Source organism: Pseudophryne corroboree, chromosome 2 (genome assembly GCF_028390025.1).
Source record: "Pseudophryne corroboree isolate aPseCor3 chromosome 2, aPseCor3.hap2, whole genome shotgun sequence".
Taxonomy (NCBI): Eukaryota; Metazoa; Chordata; class Amphibia; order Anura; family Myobatrachidae; genus Pseudophryne; species Pseudophryne corroboree.
In genome coordinates, this window is record NC_086445.1 from 622,909,878 (window position 1) to 622,932,432 (window position 22,555).

The 22,555-nt window shown below is 43.5% G+C and overlaps 1 protein-coding gene across 2 annotated transcripts in view; it reads left to right on the forward strand.

Annotated features, from left to right (window-relative positions):
• The window catches only part of AATF (apoptosis antagonizing transcription factor), a 402,606-nt gene that overhangs the window by 367,572 nt on the left and 12,479 nt on the right, over positions 1–22,555 (forward strand). Inside the window, exon 12 of one of the 2 annotated variants that reach the window (XM_063954827.1) lies at positions 10,368–10,424. The exons of the other annotated variant lie outside the window; for it this stretch is intronic. Within the exon in view, the coding sequence (XP_063810897.1) occupies positions 10,368–10,380 (13 nt within the window). The 3' untranslated portion in view covers positions 10,381–10,424. The remainder of the gene's footprint in view (positions 1–10,367; positions 10,425–22,555) is intronic. 2 annotated transcript variants of the gene reach the window in all.

Below are 22,555 nucleotides of genomic sequence, written 5' to 3' on the forward strand. Positions count from 1 at the left end.
GGTGCATTATTTGATTTTTTAAGCAGCGCTGGTCATATATATCCCCTATAGGGATATATAGGCGCTGGGGTGTGAGCTGGCATACTCCCTCTGGGTCTCTCTCTCTCTCTCTCTGGGCTTCACTGTAGGCCTGCCCCCTAGCTGAGACGTTCTGAGTGTGAGTCGCTGTGTCGATTGAACGTGTTGACATGTCTGAGGCTGAATGTGATTCACCGGAGGAGGTTGTGGGGGGTGCAGTTGTGGGTCTGGATTTGGGTCTGTCGGCGCAGCCGACACCTGATTTACTCACGTTATTAAGTACAATCAATACGAATGTAGCTTCTTTATCAAAGAGGTTGGATAAGTCTGAGTCACAGACGCAGGTGTGGAAAAAGTCCATAGAGGAGCCTTTGTCTCAGGTACAGACCCCATCGGGCTCGCAAAAGCGGGCGTTTACTCAAGTGGTAGATACTGATACCGACATGGACTCTGATTCTGAGGTCGATTTTTCTGAGGCGGCTTTGCATCCGCGTTTAGTTAAGAGTATTCAGTACATGATTCTGGCTATAAAGGATGTTTTACACATTTCTGATGAACCTGCGGTGCAGGAAATAAGGATTTGTTTGTTCAAAGGGAAAAAACCTGAAGTGAAATTTCCCCCCTCTCATGAAATGAATACTCTTTGTGAAAAGGCTTGGGAGTCGCAGAGAGGTGGCAGATTCCCAAGAGGATTTACATGGCGTATCCTTTCCCCTCTGATTCCAGGGGAAAATGGGAGTCGTCTCCGAATGTTGACAGAGCTCTATCTCGTTTGTCTAAGAAGGTGGCGCTTCCGTCTCCGGACACGGCAGCTCTCAAGGATCCAGCGGATCGCAAGCTGGAGACGTCCCTGAAGTCCATTTTCGCTAATTTCGCGCATTGCTCAGACCTGCAGTGGCGTCGGTGTGGGTGAGTAGTGCTATTGCTAAATGGATACCCTTGATAAAGATAATGTTCTTCTGACTCTTGGTTATATCAAGGACGCTGCAGATTACCTGAAGGATGCGGCGAGGGATGTTTGTCTTTTGGGATCAAGAGCCAAGGCCATGTCAATATCGGCAAGGAGGGCGTTGTGGATCCATCAATGGAATGCTGATGCCGACTCCAAGAGAGCTATGGAAGCTTTACCCTTCAAAGGTAATGTCTTGTTTGGGGACAGCTTGGCGGACCTGGTCTCTACCGCGATGGCGGGTAAGTCCTCTTTTCTTCCTTATGTTCCCACACAGCACAAAAAGGCACCACATCAGCAGATGCAGTCCTTTCGTCCTAATAAATACAGGCGTGGAAAGGGTTCGTCCTTCCTCGCTTCAAAGGGTAAAGGAAGGGGTAGGAAGTCGCCTGCCGTGTCGGGCGCCCAGGACCAAAAGTCCTCCCCTGCCTCTACCAAGTCCACCGCATGACGTTGGGGCTTCCCTGGGGGAGTCCGGACCGGTGGGGGGGGCGTCTCCGAGTCTTCAGTCAGGTCTGGATTCTTTCAGGCCTCGATCCTTGGGTCCTGGAGATTGTATCTCAGGGATACAAGCTGGAGTTTTGGGAGGTGCCCCCTCACCGGTTTTTCGTTTCGCCCTTACCAGCGTCTCTGCCGGACAGGGAGCTGGTGTTGGCAGCGATACAAAAATTGTGTCAACAGAAGGTCATTGTTCCAGTTCCTCCGTCACAACGGGGGGAGGGGTTCTACTCGAGCCTATTTGTGGTGCCGAAACCGGACGGTTCAGTCAGACCGATTCGGAATCTAAAATCCCTCAATCCATACTTGAAAGATTTCAAGTTCAAGATGGAATCTCTTCGAGCTGTGATTTCCAGCCTAGAAGGGGGGGATTGTATGGCGTCAGTCGACATAAAGGATGCCTACTGACACGTCCCTATATTTCCTTCGCATCAGGCCTTCCTCAGGTTTGCGATACAGGACTCTCATTACCAATTTCAGACGTTGCCGTTTGGCCTTTCCACGGCCCTGAGTGTTTTCACCAAGGTCATGGCAGAAATGATGGTTCTCCTTCGCAAGCACGGGGTTTCAATTATCCCGTACTTGGACGATCTCCTGATAAAGGCGAGGTCCAAGGAAAGGTTGCTAAGGAGTATAGATTTGGTGCTGTCGGTGCTTCGACAGCACGGTTGGGTGCTGAATTTACCAAAATCTCAGTTGATTCCGACCACCCGGCTAGCTTTTCTGGGCATGATTCTTGACACGGAGTTACAGAGAGTTTTTTTTCAACAAGAAAAGGCTCTAGAACTGCAGTTGTTGGTCAGGGAACTTCTGAGGCCGAAGACTGTGTCCATCCATCAATGTACGCGCGTTCTGGGGAAGATGGTGGCGGCGTACGAAGCCATTCCGTTCGGCAGGTTTCATGCCCGGGTGTTTCAGTGAGACTTGCTGACCAAATGGTCCGGGTCTCACCTGCACATGCACCGGAAGATAGGTCTATCTCCCAGGGCCAGAATTTCCCTCCTGTGGTGGCTACAAGGGTCTCACCTCCTAGAGGGACGCCGGTTCGGTATCCTGGATTGGGTACTTCTGACGACAGATGCGAGTCTCCGGGGCTGGGGTGCAGTCACCCAAGGCAGGAACTTCCAGGGGAGATGGTCGTTCCTGGAAGCGGGTCTCCACATAAATGTTCTCGAGTTAAAAGCCATCTACAATGGCCTGCTACAGGCAAGAAGCCTTCTTCAGGGTCGACCTGTCCTCGTACAGTCAGAAAATATCACAGCGGTGGCACATATCAACCGTCAAGGCGGCACAAGGAGCAGAGCGGCAATGGCGGAGGCCACAAGAATCCTTCGCTGGGCGGAACAGCACCTGAGCGCCCTGTCAGCAGTCTTCCTTCCGGGAGTAGACAACTGGGAAGCAGACCTCCTCAGCAGACACGATCTCCATCCGGGAGAGTGGGCTCTTCATCAAGAAGTGTTTGCAGAAGTGACAAAGCGTTAGGTACGCCCTCTGATAGACATGATGGCGTCTCATCTCAACAAGAAGCTTCCGAGGTATTGTTCCAGGTCAAGGGACCCCCAAGCCAGTGCGGTCGATGCCCTGGTGTCTCCGTGGGTGTTCAAGTCGGTGTATGTGTTCCCTCCACTTCCTCTCATTCCAAAGGTACTGGGGATCATTCGGCGAGCAAAGGTTCAGGCGATTCTCGTAGTTCCAGATTGGCCAAGAAGGGCCTGGTATCCGGATCTTCAGGAATTACTAGTGGAAGATCCTTGGCCGCTTCCTCTAAGAGAGGACCTGTTGTTGCAGGGTCCATGCGTGTTTCCCGACTTACCGCGGCTGCGTTTGACGGCATGGAAGTTGAGCGCCAGATCTTAGCTCGTAAAGGTATTCCAGGAGAGGTCATACCTACTCTCCTCAAGGCTAGGAAGGAGGTTAAGGCGAAGCATTATCACCGTATTTGGAAGAAGTATGTTTCCTGGTGTGAGTTTAAGAGGGCTCCTGCGGAAGAATTTAATTTGGGGCGTTTTCTCCATTTTTTGCAGGCTGGGGTGGATGCAGGCCTGAAGTCGGGCTCCATCAAGGTGCAGATTTCGGCATTATCTATTTTCTTTCAAAGAGAACTGGCGGCCCTCCCAGAGGTTCAGACGTTTGTGAAAGGAGTTTTGCATATCAATCCTCCGTTTGTGCCTCCTGTGGCCCCATGGGATCTGGACGTGGTCTTACAGTTTCTCATGTCTTCCTGGTTTGAGCCTTTGCGTAAGGTTAAGTTGAAAGTAGTCATGTTGTTGGCGCTGGCTTCTGCCAGGCGGGTGTCTGAGTTGGCGGCCTTATCTCATAAAAGCCCGTACTTGGTCTTTCATTCGGATAGGGCAGAATTGAGGACTCGTCAACAATTTTTACCGAAGGTGGTCTCCTCGTTTCACATTAATCAACCTATTGTGTTACCGGTGGCCAGGGATGCTGGGGCAGTTCAAAGGTCTCTGGATGTAGTGAGGGCTTTGAAGATCTACGTCGCCCGTACGGCGGTTGCCAGGAAAACTGAGGCGCTGTTTGTCCTGTACGCTTCCAACAAGATTGGTCATCCTGCTTCAAAACAGACTATTGCACGCTGGATTTGTAGTACGATTCAGCAGGCTCATTATTCGTCCGGATTACCGGTGCCGAAGTCGGTGAAAGCCGATTCTACCAGGAAGGTGGGCTCATCTTGGGCGGCTGCCCGGGGCGTCTCGGCTTTACAGCTCTGCCGAGCGGCTATTTGGTCGGGTTCAAACACTTTTGCCAAGTTCTATAAGTTTGATACCCTGGCTGATGAGGACCTTGCGTTTGCTCAGTCGGTGCTGCAGAGTTGTCCGCACTCTCCCGCCCGGTCTGGAGCTTTGGTATAAACCCCATGGTCCTTTTGGAGTCCCCAGCATCCTCTAGGACGTAAGAGAAAATAGGATTTTGGTACTTACCGGTAAATCCTTTTCTCCTAGTCCGTAGAGGATGCTGTGCGCCCGTCCCAGTGCGGACTATTTTCTTGCAGTGTTCTCTTGTGGGTTCGCTTAGTTTTTACACGGGTTGTGTATTTCTGTTTTCAGCTTGTTGCTGTAGTTTTTTCATACTGTTATCTGGTTTCTTGTTACTCCGGTTGTACGGTATGGTTGTGGTGTGGGCCGGTATGTCTGTAGCCCTTAGTTTACACAAAAATCCTTTCCTCGAAATGTCCGTCTCTCCTGGGCACAGTTCCCATAACTGAGGTCTGGAGGAGGGGCATAGAGGGAGTAGCCAGTTTACACCCAGTCTTAAGTCTTTTCAGTGTGCCCAAGCTCCTGCGGATCCCGTCTATACCCCATGGTCCTTTTGGAGTCCCCAGCATCCTCTACGGACTAGGAGAAAAGGATTTACCGGTAAGTACCAAAATCCTATTTTCTCACTGTGTTTTTCATTCAACCCACTCCACCTATTTCCTCTGTTTGTGCTCTGTATTTACTGTCACAAAACACGGGATAATTTGATGGTTTTTTTGTTTGTCTGGCTATATTGTACTATTACATCCTAAGGCTACATCCCACATAATGTCTGCTGCACAGGGTGGGACATCCGCGGACGTTCCTGCATCATGCAGTGCTGTCGGCACGGATTCACCAGTGGGGGAAGTGTTAGCTGCTGGTTCAGGCACTGGGGGTCATACATCTCCCAGTCCGTCTGTGGCATCTGTGGTCAATCAAGACCCACCTTGGGCAGCTTTTTCAAATATGCTGACTACGCTTGTAACGTGTCTCACACCCCTTGTGGTGCCTCCTGTGCCATTATAGTCACATATTATCCCTGTAGTAAATCTGCCATGGGCGGATACTTTGTCTACCCAGTTACAGCAATTAAATCAGACTTTGGTTAGACAAAAGTCCACCCCACGTCCCTCTGGGGCCAAGGGGTCATCTAAGCGGACTATTTCTTCCTCACAATCCACTAATATTTTGGATAATTCTTCCGATGAGGATGGGGAATATACTGATCCGTCAGACACTGATACAGTTGCTTCTGATGAGGACTCTACAACCCAGGATGATGTTCCTGACCTTGTGGAGGCTATCAAGCTGATTCTCCAAATTGATGATGACATTGAGCCTCCTGTTACATCTAAGAAACCTGATAAGTTTATACGTCAGAAAGTTGCTAAAGTGGTTTTATCACACGCTGACCTCTTAATTGACATACGTCTGGAATCCTGGTCATCTCCAGGAAAGAAGCTTTTTCTGTCTAAAAAGATGCTAGCTCGTTATCCCATCCCTGCGGAGTTGAGTAACAAGTGGGAAATTCCACCGCCGGTGGATTCTCTCATGTCGCCCGTCTTGTGGTGTCATTTACTTTGCCTGTCACCACTGTCACCTCACTGAAGGAACCAACAGATAAGCGTGTGGAGGGATGCCTGAAGTCTATTTACACTCTTACCGGTGCTGTACATAGACCCACTATGACTGCCTCTTGGGCGGCAAAAGGAATTGAAGCATGTGTTCAGGCAATTGACGAGGAGCTACCTCAGGATTTTTCTGACACTGCCAGACAATATCTGTCGTATATTACCACAGCCTCTCACTATATTCGGGAGGCGGCCTCTGATGCAGGGGTCATGGTGGCGAAGGCTTCTACTACGTCTATCCTGGCTCGCTGGATTCTGTGGTTGAGGTCCTGGAAAGTGGACCTTGACTCTAAAAAGACCTTGGAGGTACTCCCTTTCAAGGGAGACATCCTGTTTGGGGAAGATCTGAATTAGATTGTGATTGACTTGGCGACGGCCAAGACTGCGTTTCTCCCAAGTACTAATCCTTCTGCTCAGAAGGCTAAGAGTACCACTTTTTTATTCCTTTCGACCTCCAAGTAAAGCAAAAGGTCAGGCATATCAGAGACAGGCTTGTACTTCCAAAACCACTAAGCCCAAATCTAAACAATCCTGGGCCGCCCATCAGCCTGCTTCCAAACAAGACACGCCTGCTGCATGATGGGGCAGGCTTCCCCCTGGGGGACCCCAGGGTGGGAGGCCGACTTCTGCTGTTCGCCCAGGCCTGGTTAAAGACCACTTCAGATGCCTGGGTACGGGAAGTTGTCTCTTACGGGTACGCAATCTCTTTCAAGAGACGTCACCCTCGCCAGTTCTGTTCAACGGTTATCCCTTCAGATCCATTGAAAGCACAAGCTCTACACCTGGTTGTACAATCCCTCCTGGAAACAGGAGTGGTAGTGCCAGTACCTCTGTCACAGAGAGGCAGGAGATACTATTCGACCATGTTTCTAGTTCCGAAACCGAATGGGTCTTCCCGGCCTATCCTCAACCTCAAATCATTGTTCAAGTACAGTCAGACAATGCCACCACGGTGGCATACATAAATCATCAAGGCAGCACTCAAAGCCGCATGGCAATGATGGAAGTGTCAAAAATCTTCCAATCGGCGGAACGCCATCTGCCAGCCATATCGGTAGGGTTCATTCCGGGAGTCCTCAACTGGGAATCGGACTTCCTCAGTCGTCAGGACGTGCACGCTGGAGAGTGGAGTCTTCATCCCGGAGTCTTTCAACTCCTAGTGGACAAGTGGGGCCTACCAGATGTAGACCTGATGGCGGTGCGACACAATCACAAGGTTCGGGTCTTCGGAGCAAGGACAAGGGATCCTCAAGCAGCGTTCATGGATGCACTGGCAATTCCATGGAACTTTCGGCTGCCATACGTGTTCCCTCCAGTGTCACTCCTGCCCAGGGTAATACGAAAGTTCAAGCAAGAAGGAGGAATACTACTTCTAATCGCTCCAGCATGGCTCAGACGGCATTGATTCTCAGACCTGCAGGGTCTCTCGATAGAGCGTCCTCTTCTACTTCCTCAGTGCCCAGACCTCCTCGTTCAGGGGCCTTGTGTCTACCCGGACCTGGCCAGACTGGCTTTGACGGCGTGGCTCTTGAAGCATCACTCCTGAGAGCAAAATGATTCTCTGAGGCGGTCATATTTTGAAAGCCTGTAAACCAGCTTCGGGTCGGATTTATTACAGGGTCTGGAATTCTTTCTTCACCTGGTGTGCTGCTAAGAATTATGATGCATATACTTTCAAAATTTCCAGACTATTGTCTTTGCTACAGCAAGGCCTAGACTTGGACCTTCGTCTGGACTCCCTCAAGGTTCATATATCTGCCCTGTCAGTGTGGTTTCAGAGAAAAATTGCGTCTCTTCCTGACATTCACACTTTCACTCAGAGAGTTCTAAGAATTCAGCCACCCTATGTACCTCCTGTGGCTCCATGGGATCTGTCTGTAGTATTGAATGCCCTGTAAGAGTCTCCATTTGAACCTCTTGAGTCTGTGGACCTTAAATGCCTTATGCTTAAGGTCGTATTTCTGTTGGCTATTGCCTCTGCTAGGAGGGTGTCGGACTTAGGCGCTTTGTCCTGTCGTCCACCCTTTCTAACTCGCCCTGGTTATTTGCCGAAGGTGGTATCATCTTTTCACCTTAACCAGGAGATTGTGGTTCCGGCCTTCAACTATTCTGGTCTATCTTCCAAAGAAAAATCTTTGGATGTGGTACAGGCTCTCCGTGTTTATGTGGAGAGGACTGCCTCCATCAGGAGGTCAGATTCCCTTTTTGTACTTTTTGGTTTTCACAAACGTGGCTGGCCTGCGAATAAGCAAACCTTGGCCAGATGGATTAGAATGGTGATTACACAAGCTTATGCGCAGGCTGGGCTCCCAGCTCCTGCTGCTATCAAGGCCTATTCTACTCGGTCGGTTGAACCTTCCGGGGCGGCCCGCCGTGGTGCGTCCGCTGAATAATTGTGCAAGGCGACTACGTGGTCCTCTGTGAACATGTTCATCAGGTTCTATGCCTTTTGATGCTTCCGCCTCCCATGATGCTTCCTTTGGACGCTGGGTTCTTGTGCCCGCTACAGTGCGTCCCCTCCCATGAGGAACTGCTTTAGGACATCCCCGATGTTATTCCCTGTGGAATACAAGTGTACCCCTCTGCAGAAAAGGAGATTTATGGTAGACTTACCATTGTTTAATCTTTCTGCGAGGTACACTGGATTCCACAGGGCGCCCACCCTGACGCACTTAGCTTCTTTGGGTTTGTATGGCATTAGCTGCTAGTCCCTTCTCCTGTTGTGAGAATGTGGTTCTATGTGACTAACATTTACCGTCTCTTACCTGCTGCTGCATTGGACTGGTTATCAATACTGAGCTCCAGTGCCTAGAGGCTGGGCTATAGAGGAGGCGGTGCAGAACATCCTGGGATCAGTCAAAGCTTTACCCTGTTGGTGCCTCGGATCAAGATCCAACTCTACACCCCAATATTATTCCCTGTGGAATCCAGTGTACCTCGCAGAAAGAAATGTAATAATGGCAAGTCTACCATAAATATTTTTTTTTTCATTCAGTATTTTCTATTCACTTTATCAAAGACACTTACAACAATAAAAAAGAGCAAATAATAAAAGTATACCATTATATAAGTAGGAAGCATGATTAAGAAGCAATTGTAAATAGGATATATAATTGTAGCTGCTGCATCTATTTAGTAATTCTTTTCAGGTGCATGAAAGAGGGGTTATTCAAACACCTGTGTCAGAGAAGCCTTGCCGAGGCCTGACCGTATCTTTGCAAATATATGCAACTGAGATCTCTACATTTTCTATTTTCATGTAGTATTTAAGTTTTACTGCTGATGATACTTGGTTTGCTGGGGGGAAGACTTTTTCTTTTATATTGTTTAGAATAACCCCTTACTTTCATGTACAGTATCTTAAAAGTATTACTAAATTGAGCAGCTACTATTTTATAGTTCTTTTCTGAGAGGCATAGATGGAACTAGCATTTGGAGGACATGCTTGTTCTTGTAGTGCCATCTGTAAGATCTAGGGGGTGACTCCAGGTAAGTTGGCTCACAATTTAGATATACAGGTTGAGTATCCCTTATCCAAAATGCTTGGGACCAGAGGTATTTTGGATATCGGATTTTTCCGTATTTTGGAATAATTTCATACCATAATGAGATATCATGGTGATGGGACCTAAATCTAAGCACAAAATGCATTTATGTTACATATACACCTTATACACACAGCCTGAAGGTCATTTTAGCCAATATTTTTTTATAACTTTGTGCATTAAACAAAGTGTGTGTACATTCACACAATACATTTATGTTTCATATACACCTTATATATACAGCCTGAAGGTCATTTAATACAATATTATTAATAACTTTGTGTATTAAACAAAGTTTGTGTACATTGAGCCATCAAAAAACAAAGGTTTCACTATCTCACTCAAAAAAGTCCGTATTTCGGAATATTCCGTATTTCGGAATATTCCGTATTTCGGAATATTTGGATATGGGATACTCAACCTGTATTTCTCTTGCTGAGGCCTAGTGACTTCACCATATTTTTGCTAATATAGGCAATGAAGATCTCTGAATCTTCTATTATCATGTAGTGTTCAAATCTTATTGCTGATACTACTTTGTGTGCTCGGGGAAAAAAAATAATAACATTTGTAAATGGAGCAGATGATGAGAAACGTATATATATGGCTGTGTATATAGAAGACGTACGCATTGGTCAAAAATGTAAATATTAGGGACCAAAGTAGGAATAACCGTGTCAACATCCAAAGATATCATGCAAAGAGGTATACATAATAACAATAAACCAGTACTCCAGGAGCTGATAAAGACCTGGCTGTATATCTTGCGCAACAGTAAATTCTTAAAATTTGTATTATGCACGCGGAATATTTATTTTAGACTAATGATAATTTTCTAAAAATGCTATATTATCAGCACCCTATTTGGGGTGGGGGGTGGTATCCAATTAGAGCCAATACGTTTTCAGCGGGGGAAAACGGATGAATTACTCAATTTATGACCAATATTCATTATCGTGGTATCCTATTACAGGTCATTTTCATAGCCGAAAACAGACCCGCGATCGCAAGATAACACATGGGGTTGCAGGTAAGTCCCCGATCCCATATGTTATTGCAGCTCTGGCAGCCCGGTTATTGCAAATTATGCTTCAGGTGCCGGCATCGTGGGGAGGAGCCTGCTGCGTCGGTACTAATAGGATAGCCCCTGGCGATACAATTGACCGCAGGTAATTGGAAACCACCCTTAGTGTGCGTATATTTGTGACACACAAACACACACTTTAGCAGATATGAACCAACTATGGGCAGTCTGCTGTGTATTGGAAAATGTTTCTGCTCACGTGCAGAACTTTATTTTAAGTATGTTCTGCTCTTTAAGATCCTAAAAATTGTACAGCATATTTGTAAAATGTATTGGTAGTTCTGTTATGCAATGCAATTTGTATTTGATGCTTAGTGGTCCTTTTACTCCTTTATCACCCTGGTCTTTCTGGCATTAAATGGGTTAATTTGTTGAAGTTTAGTGGAGTGTTTATCTTTTCTGAAGTCACAGGTTAGTCTGACAGGTAGGACAAGACTGCAAATATGCTACAATGATTTAATCGGTTAGAACAAGAGCCATATTTTAACTTGTGATACCTTTTAACAGCATCATTAAGGCTTCTCATTACTCTTTTATTAGAGGCTTGCTCTGTTTCTTATCTGATTACAGACTGAACATAACTCATGGCACTGATTCTGATCTCTTGTTAAAGAGGATTACAGTTTTGCATTAACTCAAACTGACATGGATTATAATCCGATTGTTGATACCCTGCCTGCAGTGTCACATGTTTGACCACCCTACACCTCCTCCCAGTTGAGCTACAGAGAAGGACAGCCATATATCATCATTAAAGATGCCATATAGCACTCAGTTAGGAGGCATAAGAGGTTCTGTCTGCTGGAATTACAGAGAGGACAAAGACTGTTTTGGTGTTTTGATTTTTTTGTTTTGTTATTTTAAATATAGTGAACAAAAGAAACACAAATCAATGTAATGGTATTTAAGATATGCACATTTAACATTCAAGGAACGATTTCTGGTAATCATAGTGTGCCCTGTTTCACATCTGAGAGATGGTTAAACTGCATCACCTAGCTGTACAGAGAGAACCTCTGTGAATGTTGCTAAATGCTAATGTTTTATGGATTAAGGGTCAGATTTATTATAGTGTGACAAGCCCCACTTCTGGAAAATGGGTGTGTCAGCTAGCGCTAGGGGTGGTGTCTTTCCCAGCAGTACTCTAGTCTGTGTTACCGATTCTGTTATTAACATCTCACTCAGGAGTTGGTAGCAGTTAGTATTCTATTATACACAAGCAAAGGAAGTGTTTCTAAGATGTGTTGGAGGCTATTTGTCCTCCATATGACTAATGTATGCAACTTTAACTAAATGCAGTGCTTTTTGTTACTCACCTCGTCCTGTGGTTTTTAGCTCTGAGTTAGGTAATCTGGCAGAGCTGTTTGTGACACTACATAAGATTGCTGTATGTAGAGCTGTTTCTATTGCACATCAATAAATATCAAGCATTCTGCTGAGCTATAGAAAATCATGGAAGAAAAGCACAAGGATGACAAATATATATATATAAAAGTGACTAAATCAAAGTGCTCTGAAGATGTACTTGCCTGCTCTCCTGGAATGTCCGGGAGACTACTAAATTCTCAGGGAGTCCCATTTACTCCCAAAAGAGAAGGTGATCCTTCTGCTTGCAGCCCGTATCCTACTGAAATGGGAGGAACTGAGAATGTGATGGAGCCAGTCATAGAGAATCCTGTCATCTTGACCCCTTCCCCTCTTTTGGTATCATACTTCAAGATGATGTGGCCTCCTGATGCCTCAGTGATCAGCTACTTTGCTTGAAGTGGGGAAATTTAAAAGTCAGCAAGTATGTTTGAAGGTAGAAAATCTTATTTAAGATTTTTTGTTATGGTTTTGTAATTGCTTCGTCATTATTTCTGTCTTATCCCTTGTACAAGCGATCTGTCTGAAACAGGCACAATTACACGTACACCCAACTCTGCATAGCCCACAATTCTGTTGGCACAGCCCTCTCTGAACTCAACAGCGTTACCATGACTGCATTACACGTATTTATGTATGCTTTGCTGCAGTGGATGCAAAACTAATTTGTGTTCCAAAATTGCATTAGCCCCTATGGGGGGAATTCAGTTGTCTGCGGGCCTATCTCCCGGGGCTATCAAATTAGCCTCAAAGTTAGCCTGACGACTGCACTTATCAAGGAATTTTTTTTGTGATCCACTGAAGTCCCCCAGAAAATGCCCTTTAAGTGCTCTGTTTTCACAATTGTGGATGTTAGAAGAAATAGGTCTGTGAACTTATCACGAATCCTATGAGGTTTTTGTCTAAAAACTGGTAATTTTTCTGGCGGTAAGAACGGGCTCTAATTGGATCGCCCCTTAAAAAAAAAAAAATTTGCAAAAGTACAATTTTTACTGCCCAGTAAATTACCATGGGCAGCTGACTTTCCCCCTATGTGTTTTATGCATAGATAGTGTTTTGTTTGTTTTATTAAGACCCCAGGAACACTCCACCAAATTGACATTTTTAAATATGGTTTCATATTTTTTTTTAATCTGATAAATGTGTTTAATGTCAAGTATTTGAAGCAAATTTACTGACTGAATTAAAAGCCACTTTGCAAGATTGCTTTGTAAATTGTGAGCCATTCCCATCTATAGCTGTAGACGAGGATTACTACCACAATGTTTGGATGCCATTTTTGCTATAATGTAAAACACAACATTTTTATTTATCAAATGGAGAAACCAGTAATAGTGGTGATGACTGGCAGGGGACATTTGGGTCCAAATTCACAATACACAAATCTGCTGAAACTTGTGGCTACCGATGCATGTTTTTTTTAAATGGTAGTGGAGTCCTTTTTTTGTTTTTTGTTTCCCCCCCCCCCCCCCCCCCTGTACGAAAGAAACATGGCATTCAAGTGGCCTTGTGTCAAACCATGATATGGAGATATTAATGATTTCATGTAGTGATCAAACCTTTGGGACCAATCAATGGTTTGCTGCAGCAGATCTCTTTACCAGTGGGACTTAGGACCCGATTCAGCATGAGTTGTAGTTTTGTGAGAAATAGCAAAACTGCAACTCCTTTCTCCAGCGTGCGGAGGGCCACCCAGCACAGGGCAAGTTACCGCATGCCGGGTCATCCACCCCCCCCAGCACTCGCATGTTTAGGGTAGCCCACTGCCTATGCCGCCTAGCTCCAGAGGCAGTTATCGGGCCGCCATGTTTTGGGTCGCAGCAGCTGTGACCCAAAACATATATATATATATATATATATATATATATATATATACACACACACACACACACACACACACACACACACACACACACACACACACTTGAAAAAGGAGCGTCTGCTCTTCTTCTTTTTTTTCTTTACAGTACAGTATAGATGGCTTAGAGCAGTGAATCCCAGAAGGTGTTCTGTGAACTACTCTCAGGAGTTCCATGACATGGGTTAAAATGATTATGTGATGAATATATGGTGTGTACTTGCTGAGCTATGTTTAGGACGTGTAAGCTGTGACTGCATTAAGCTTATCCCCGTAACGTCTCTACTCTGATTTAGGAGACTGTTTATTACTTGGTGTCACAGAGCCTGCATCCTGAGCAGCCATATTGCCTGTGATGTGTACCTGAATCAGAGACTACTACCACAACCACTGATTTCCTGGCTGTGTTTAGCCTGTCCCAGGCTTATGAGCCCTGGATCAGTCTACACAAACCCCTGGAGACATCTAGAACACTGAAGGATTAGTCCTCTCATGTCCCCAACTGATCATGGTGTTTTCAGCCTCCTGTGGAGTTCTGGTACTCCATGAGCCACTGATCCTAACTCCCTTCAGCCTTGTCATGCTCATGCCACAGCTATGCCTCCATTATTCTCACTTTCCATTTTACCTTGTGGAAGCGGTTCGCACCTCTGTTTAATTTGTCACTAGGTAATTTCAGTGTTAGAGACCCTTCTGGAAGAGCACACTCATTTTATACATCCCGATGCAACTGTATTGTTTCATGTGTCTCTGTATAGAAATAATTGGTTGATTACTGCCTCACAGCACTGAGGTCTTGGGTTGGATTTCCACCAAGGCCCTAACTCTGTGGAGTTTGTATGTTCTTTAATTGCATGTGTGGATTTCCTCTGGGTACTCCGGTTTCCTCCCACACGCCACAAATATAGATTTATTGGCTCTTAACAAAAAAATAAATGAAACAAATGAATGCTAGTGTGTGTACATGTGGTAGGGAATATAGATTGTAAGCTCCACTGTGGCAGGGACTGATGGGCAAATATTCTTTGTAAAAATGCTGCAGAATATAAATGCACTGTATAAAGAACTGGTAATAAAATAGAAATTTACCATTAGTAACACGCCAGGTTAGCTACAGAAAGATTTAGACAAATTAGAAATGGGCATGAATTAGCAATGTAAGTAAATGTAGGGTTATGCACACAGGCAGAGTAATATGCTACTTACATTATGTGAAACACAATTTGGGAATATTGAGCAGGAAAATGACTTTGAAATGCTAGTTGTCAGAAAGCATATTGGCAGTTCTGTTCCTGGCAGCAGCTACAAAGGTGAGTACAATTCTAGGATACCAATAGACCAATTCATACATATGTGCATCCTTGATTAATATCAGGCAGTAGAAGGCTTCAGCCACATAGCCCTCGCACTCAAACCAAGTGACATTTGGAAACCTGTTCTCCTTTTTGTGTCAGTGGGCAGACATTTACAGACAAGACAAATAATTTTTTATGTTTTTGGTTCTTCCCATGCCAAAGAGCCACAAATTAGAAGCCTTCTGGTCATGCATTTTAGTAATATGCATATAGTCCTTTTGAGCCTCTAAAAATGTAAAATTGGGTGGAATGCAAATTTTTCTAGATGGCGCCCAAAGACAGCTATTTAGTTGTAGCTCTGTTCGGGTACGATAGCTGCCGATGTCTGCATCTCAGCTCGCACCCACCCGGGGGTGGCAATCTGAAATGCGCCAAAATTGACTCATTTATGTGCCAAAACTGCACTTTTCACAAGTGCGCCCAGCACTTTGGTCGCGTTTAGCCATTATATGCAACTAAACCTGACCTCTATGGGCACCGAAACAAGACTTTAATATCGCTCCTTCTCCTGTCACTTTAGATGGGAGCTCGGGAACGGTAATCGATTGAATTCTGCCCATGATGTTAATTAGGGTTGATTTCTGCAATAATATATTTCAAATTTAGACTAAAGTTCACTCCATCTTTCTGTCCCCATTTTCCTATAGTAGTCATCAGCGTTCCTGAATATTACATTTCTGGTCTACCAAGAATTAGTTAAAAGGGTTCTGAACAGTATAATCAAACACCGGTCAAAAAAAAAAAAAAGTTAGATCGTCAATAATACTTGTCCCCAAGAATCTGTAATAACCATTAACATATATATGGGATGTGTATGTTTTTGGTTTGTCATCCCTTTAGAACAGGGGTATTCACCATTCTCCCCTCCAGCTGCTGTGGAACTACACATCCCAGCATGCCCTTCCACAGTTTTGCTACTAGGGTACACTGAAACTGGCACGGCGTGCGGCTCTGCTCACACTCTGCTTCAGGCTTTCTCCATTACATTTGGCCCATTAATAATATCCAGAAGATAATCAGAATATGCTTGTTAAGCAAAGCTAAGGATCTATTTTGTGGGTTTATTTGTGTTTTTGTATTACTGGAATCACTAGAAACCCCACTGAATTCAAGTGCACATGCTTATTGGACACGTGTAAACTCCTAAGTTCTACGTTTTTTCCTCATATTATATTATATGTTATATTATATTATACTGTATGCAAATATAACACCAGTAGGTAACAAACCTTAGAGAATGTTATTTAAGCAGACCTTTGTACAACACATTTCAATAAGATGTTAACACCAAATAAAATACCCTGAAAATGAATTTTTACACAGAAATGTAGCTTCTGAAGATTCCTTACTTGAGGCAACAACCTGAATGCTTAATACAACAGAAAACTACATTTACAGTATGCACGTGTTTAAATAGCTTGGCTCATCCAACCAGTGCAGTGCATATTTGGGTATTGCTCCAGTATGTTAAGGCTTTTTTAGCTGCCATCACTCTTTCAGTGTGTCCTGTTGTTTAGGCCAATACTGACCTCCTTAAATATTTATAAATCTTATAGCTGATCTCATGAGAGGCAAGGCACAGGTCACATGTCATGTTTTGTAATTTAAAGCCGCAGGGCTAAAAGCATTTGCACAGGCTTAAAGTACCCAATCCTGACCTGACCAAAAGAGAGGGAATTGAAACAGACCTTTCTGAATCTCTTCCAAGGGCTGGATGATGGTGACGATGATGGCAGGCTTACAGTGTAATTTATAGCCTGTACTTGCAGACAGTTTCCTAGCTCTGCTAGAAATGAATGCTAGAGTGCCACCTTGTGACCACCTTACTGAAAGAAATTGATTTTTTTTCCTCCTTTAATATATACAGTATACAGTGTGTATTGTATGGTTTTTGGTATGGCAACAATCTGGAACTTAGGAATTTGACTTTGGTCACATAATGCTATTCAATTTGAAGTGAATATTTATCTTTATGACAAAACATCTGGTGCTTGACTTTTATTATTTATTGGGGTGGAATGATTGTTGGTGTAGTACCATTGAGTGTGTGGGGGTTTTGCATAGACCACTCTAAGAAGATTGCTTTCATGCAAGATATGCTATGGATACCGTCTGAAGACCAAGATGAGGGCTTTTATTGACTACTGTATACCAAGTTGGTGGCTCACTGAGTACTTTTATAGCTAATGCATTTGCCTTCTATCCAAACCTTCAGGGTGCTCTGCCCACCCCACACACTCAGCTGATGATCTATCAGCATGGAGGGAATTGTTCTTCTGAGTTTGGGCTGCTGCAGCATCCAGTTTAGCTCAATAGCTTTCTGATACCCTTTTCTCATTGCACAGATAATCCAGTATATTGCCAGGTCGACATGGGTCACTGTGCGGTGTGAAAGGGTCCCTTCAGAAAACCCGTGTCGCCTGACCCGGTAATTCAAACTGGGTTATAAGAATGGTTATTCCCGGGTTGAATACCGGGTCTAGGGCAGTGTGAACAGGTTGCCGGGTCGTTGGGACCCTTTCACTACATAGGGAGAGGCTGTGCGGAGATGAGCTCATCTCCCAGAGCCACCTCCACCCCCGTTGCTGGCTCCACCCCCCACCCCCCCACCCCGCCTTTATGGCAACCTGACTCTGCATAGTGCTGAATCGGGAGGGCAGTGTGAAAGGTCCAGTGCTGGGTGCCACCCGGGAAGGAGCTGTTTCCAATTCCCGCGTGGTACCCAGCATTGCGATCTGAAAGCGGTATAAGTGGCTGAGAAGATTTTAGGGAGTTTTCTTGACTCGCAAATTGTCAAAAGCTACGGGTAGAATCAATGTTCTATTTTTTAGTATCTGTCTCTAGTTTTATACATATAAAAAGTAGCAATGAACAGGGAAATATGATTCTGTAAGAAAAATGCCTGCAAAAATGTCTGTACCATTCCAGAAATCCTACATGATATATACTAAAGCTGGGTACATACTGGGTGACCTCCCCTAGATAGCAGTCATCGCTATACCACTGATTGCTAATTAGGGGAGATCTAAGTTTAACATGCAGATGGGCGTTCCCAGCGCTTTCCTTTTATATTTCTTATTAATGCAAATAATCAATGCAAATCGGAGAGTAACAAAGTAATTTATTTTAAATAAAATATGAAATTTATAAAATGTATGATTTTTTTTTTCTCTCTAATGTCAAATTATATAATAACACCTAGTACCAGTATACTGAGAAGTTTGTCACAGTGAGACATAACAAACATGTAAGTTTACTAATGTAGCTGATTTGTAATACAAAGTTTCTTTATAACGAGCTCCTGTTTTTGAGGCATTGAAGATGTTTCTTTGTATTCAGTTAGTGTGTAGGGGTTGATATATCATTCAGCGTTTTACTCTTTCCCCTTTTAAATATCTCCTCATAGATATGAATAGAAATAAAGCATGTAGTCCTGCAGTGTAAATTCCAGAAGGTTTTACCTTTGTGTCCTCCCCGCCGTCTGATGCTCAAAATCGCAGTTTGGGGGATTCCTGGTTTCTTTCTTTGGGCTGCAGCGTTGTGTGTAAATGTCTGCCAGCAGACTTTGCCGCCGCTCCCCACGTCTCCTCTATGTCCTTACTGGAGCCCGAATCTCAGGGTGTCCGGCGGTGGTTGTGGCTGGCGGCGATCGATGTTCTCGCTAATCCACGTGTTTTACCTTGCGGCTTCGTCAGGATGCTAGAGATGATCAATAGCTGTACTTGGCTGGTCTTTATCCCGTTCAGGCTCCATGTTTGTTTCCGCCCTTTAACTTTTTGCCCACGATCTTTCTTGAATAATCTCCAGCATTTTGAAAGTTGCATTACCGGATAAAAGTCCTTAACACCCGCCCTCTTAAAGTTAGCGCATTGGTTACCCACTGGCCTAAATAAAGCAAGTTGCCAATTCATCCTCCTAGCTGTTATTGTACCAATGCTAGGAGTTTCCTTTTTCTCTTCCAGTTGCTACAGCTTCTTACTGACACTGAATAATTCATATCTCATGCAATTTTTGTTTGTAATGTTTCCTAAGCTGCAGTGGGGCGTACATGTTTCTAATCATTGATTCATATCTTATTTCTCATTTCTTATTTTGGATATTTAAATTTTTTTTCTTAATTGCTGTGTCTTTACTTAAAGCAAAATGAAAAGTATTGAAATATATGTCGATTAAAATGCTGACTGACGGCTTTCTGGCATCAGTCTCCTGAACGCCGGGATTCCAACAGCCGGCATATTGACTGCATCCCTAATTTTACAGTGGTGCATACATATGGAAATATGATTGCTGGGCTTTTACTTCTCTGTCTGTCTGGCTTTATATGAAGAGGGTGTGCTTTCCCGGTGCATCTGTATTCTGTGCTCCAGGTGTAGTGTTGGTTTAGGGGAAGAAGAAAGCTGATTTGTCTAAGGCCGCACTGTGAGGCTGTGCAATCTGTATTCTTACAGTTCACAGTCCACTGACTCTGCACAATCACATTCTTTCCATAACACTTTGTCTTCCCTGGAACAGACCGTTCCTGAAATTTAGAATCCAATTGAGCTTGATATTTAGATAAACAGATTTTCTCTTACAGGAGCAAACTGTATTAGGACATTTAATTTTGAGCCATTTGGGTTGTGATAATTAGTTTGGATCAACATTTGTAAACAAATAGGGTATATATAGATCAGAGTGTTGAATAAATACATGAGCTGTTGATGTATATTGAACAGATAAAAAAAAAAATCATTGAAAATTCATGGCATTGAATATGCATTTATTCTTTTCCATGATAACCACCCATTGTGCCGTATATGTGGCGTGATGGTGCTGTAAGCAGAAAATGGCAGGTGTAATAGCATAGAGCCCTGTTATACAGTATGATACATAACCGCACTGCTGCTGAGGCGTCTTCAGGTATGATACGTACATGTGCCATGACCTGGTCATAGAGGGGGTGGTTGGGTGGACATCAGAACATACTGTGTTTTCTAGGTATGTGGCTTTAGCATATACCACATAGTTACTATGTATATCTTTGTAAGCAGCACAGCTGCTCCAGAACACCATTTAGCTATATCTTCGTTAGCTTACCAGTAGATTCTATTTATTCCAGTATGATACGTGCAGTACTTTTCTTGCACACCGTTCCCCAAGGGAAAGGCAGGGGTCTGAATACAGCCAGCTTTTCAGGCTGGCGTGACATGAGAGAAACTGCATGTTCATCAGCATTGCCCACCTGTGTGTGAAATGATGCTCTGTGAAAACACTGGTTTCAGCCTTTCAGTGGCAGCTGCTGACATGTGAACCCTGCTGGGGACAGTAAGTGGTGCTTACTACCTAGAAATTATACTGGCATTGCAGTGCAAGGAGAACATTTGCTTGAAAGCAAGATGCACAGATTATACGTAGACATGGGAAATGGTTTGCCATATGAAATGACATGCTCCCTGACATTGTGTTTCTCTTTTCCATCATTTAATTACTGTTGAGAGGTAATGGAGAATTGGTGAAGCAATCTATCTGCTTCTAGAAATACAGTATTAATATGCAGATATTTTTTTTTAAATAAAATAAATTAAAATAAACTAAAACCGGTTAGATACACTATTGTAAAAATGAGCCAGATCTGTGCCTGATCAGTCAAAGACACATATAGCAGGTATTTTTTTATTTTAGAAACCCAGTTCACCAAGAGAGAATGACAGAATTGTATCAGCCTTTCTCTCCGTTTGTTCCACGTTGCGTATTCATGTTGCTGAGAATCTCCGTTACAGCAGATGAGAGCAGGATCTGCCGTATATTCTCCCTGCCCTTCAGTTTGACTCTTGTGTGTCACAGGATTTAAAGATAAATAACCTCTGGAATTTATAGGCAGAACAAGGAAATAGATCATATTATACAAAAGGAGGTTATGGCTATAATCAAATTCACTATATGATATGCAGTTGATGAAATAAGCAAGTCAGTAAATGGCATTTTTAGGTGCTTAAATATAAAACGAAAGCTTCACTAGTCATTCATTTGTTCCTGGCTGCATGCCGATGTTCAGTATACATTTATTTATTTATTACAACGTCCATTCTGGAAATGTTGTTTTCTATGTTGTGTAGAGAGCGTAGATCAGAGATGGGACGATACATTGTCATTTAGCAAAACAATGGTCACACTCCCGACTGAGACATTATAAATTAATGACATCTTGTTTTGTATCAGTGTGATTATTTACATTTTCTTATGCTTTATGTTGTATAAAAGTAGTGTCTTCTAAAGAATTCCTTAATCTACTAAACAGAATCAGTCCCCAGCTTGTCTACACTTTGCCTGTGTTGAGGAATAATATATATATTATAAATGTTTGGACGGCGGAATTCGCCAGACAGACCTGTGACCCAAGTAAGCCTGTTCTAGGACTTCCACTGGATGGATTTGGAAGAAAACTTCAGAGTGGTAATACTGGATCCCAGAAAAACGTACTAGGGGGTTTGGGGTCAGACCTCCCGTTGGTGCACGCAAAGCAGAACTATGAGACAGAGAGCCTGTTCTGGGCCTCCTACTGGATGGATTTGGATGAAAACTTTAATGAATTGAAATAACTTATAGAAATGGAGGTGGGAAGACAAAAAATGCTGTATACCCAAAAGCCTTAGCATAGCAATATTGATAACAGAAGGTAAACTCCTATACCCACCTCGCAATGTAAAAGTGTTTATATAACTGAACAAAAAGAAAAGCTGGGGATCAGAGCTACTGGCGACACCCCAGAAAGAGACACTGGACAGCCACCTCATAGGTGTGTTGGAAAAGCTGTTAAGCGAATTATTTATTTTTAAAATGTTGACAGTTGCATCCAACTCCTTGATGATAACTTAATAACTGGACAATTTAAACCCAGGCAACGCTGGGTACTTCAGCTAGTACATAATAAATTGAAAAATTAGGACTGCTATAAATGGGTAACTAGAGAAAAATGACAACACACTGGTTAGATTGAAATGAATTCATTTAATATTGGTTTCAACTATGGATTCAAACAGTGGGTATTAATAATTGGCAAACAGTAGGGAAAAACATTATTTCTTTTGTTATGGAACGCAACAGATTATACAGCACAGGGAAGAGAATATTAACGGTGTGCATATTTCTAACATTGATCACTAGAGACCTTGCTGACTGTAAAAGCACTAAACTTTCTTATCATACTATTCTCTTTCAAGCTCTATACCAATAGTAGACTAGTAGTGAATTGCATTAAACAAAGCTTGGGGAGCAATAAGTACCAACCAATCGGCTCCTGTCATTTTTCAAACAGTCTGTAAAATGTAAGGCAGAAGCTGATTGGCTAGTATTTATCACTCACAATTTACTCTCTCTGCAAGCTTTAATAAATACCCTGGATTTCTTTCTATTATAATTTTTTTTTTACAGTTTGCACTATATTTCATTAACGTGTTTGAATGGCTAATTTTTTATTTTTTTATTTTTTGGTATGTCATTTTACTCTGTGATCAGCATGG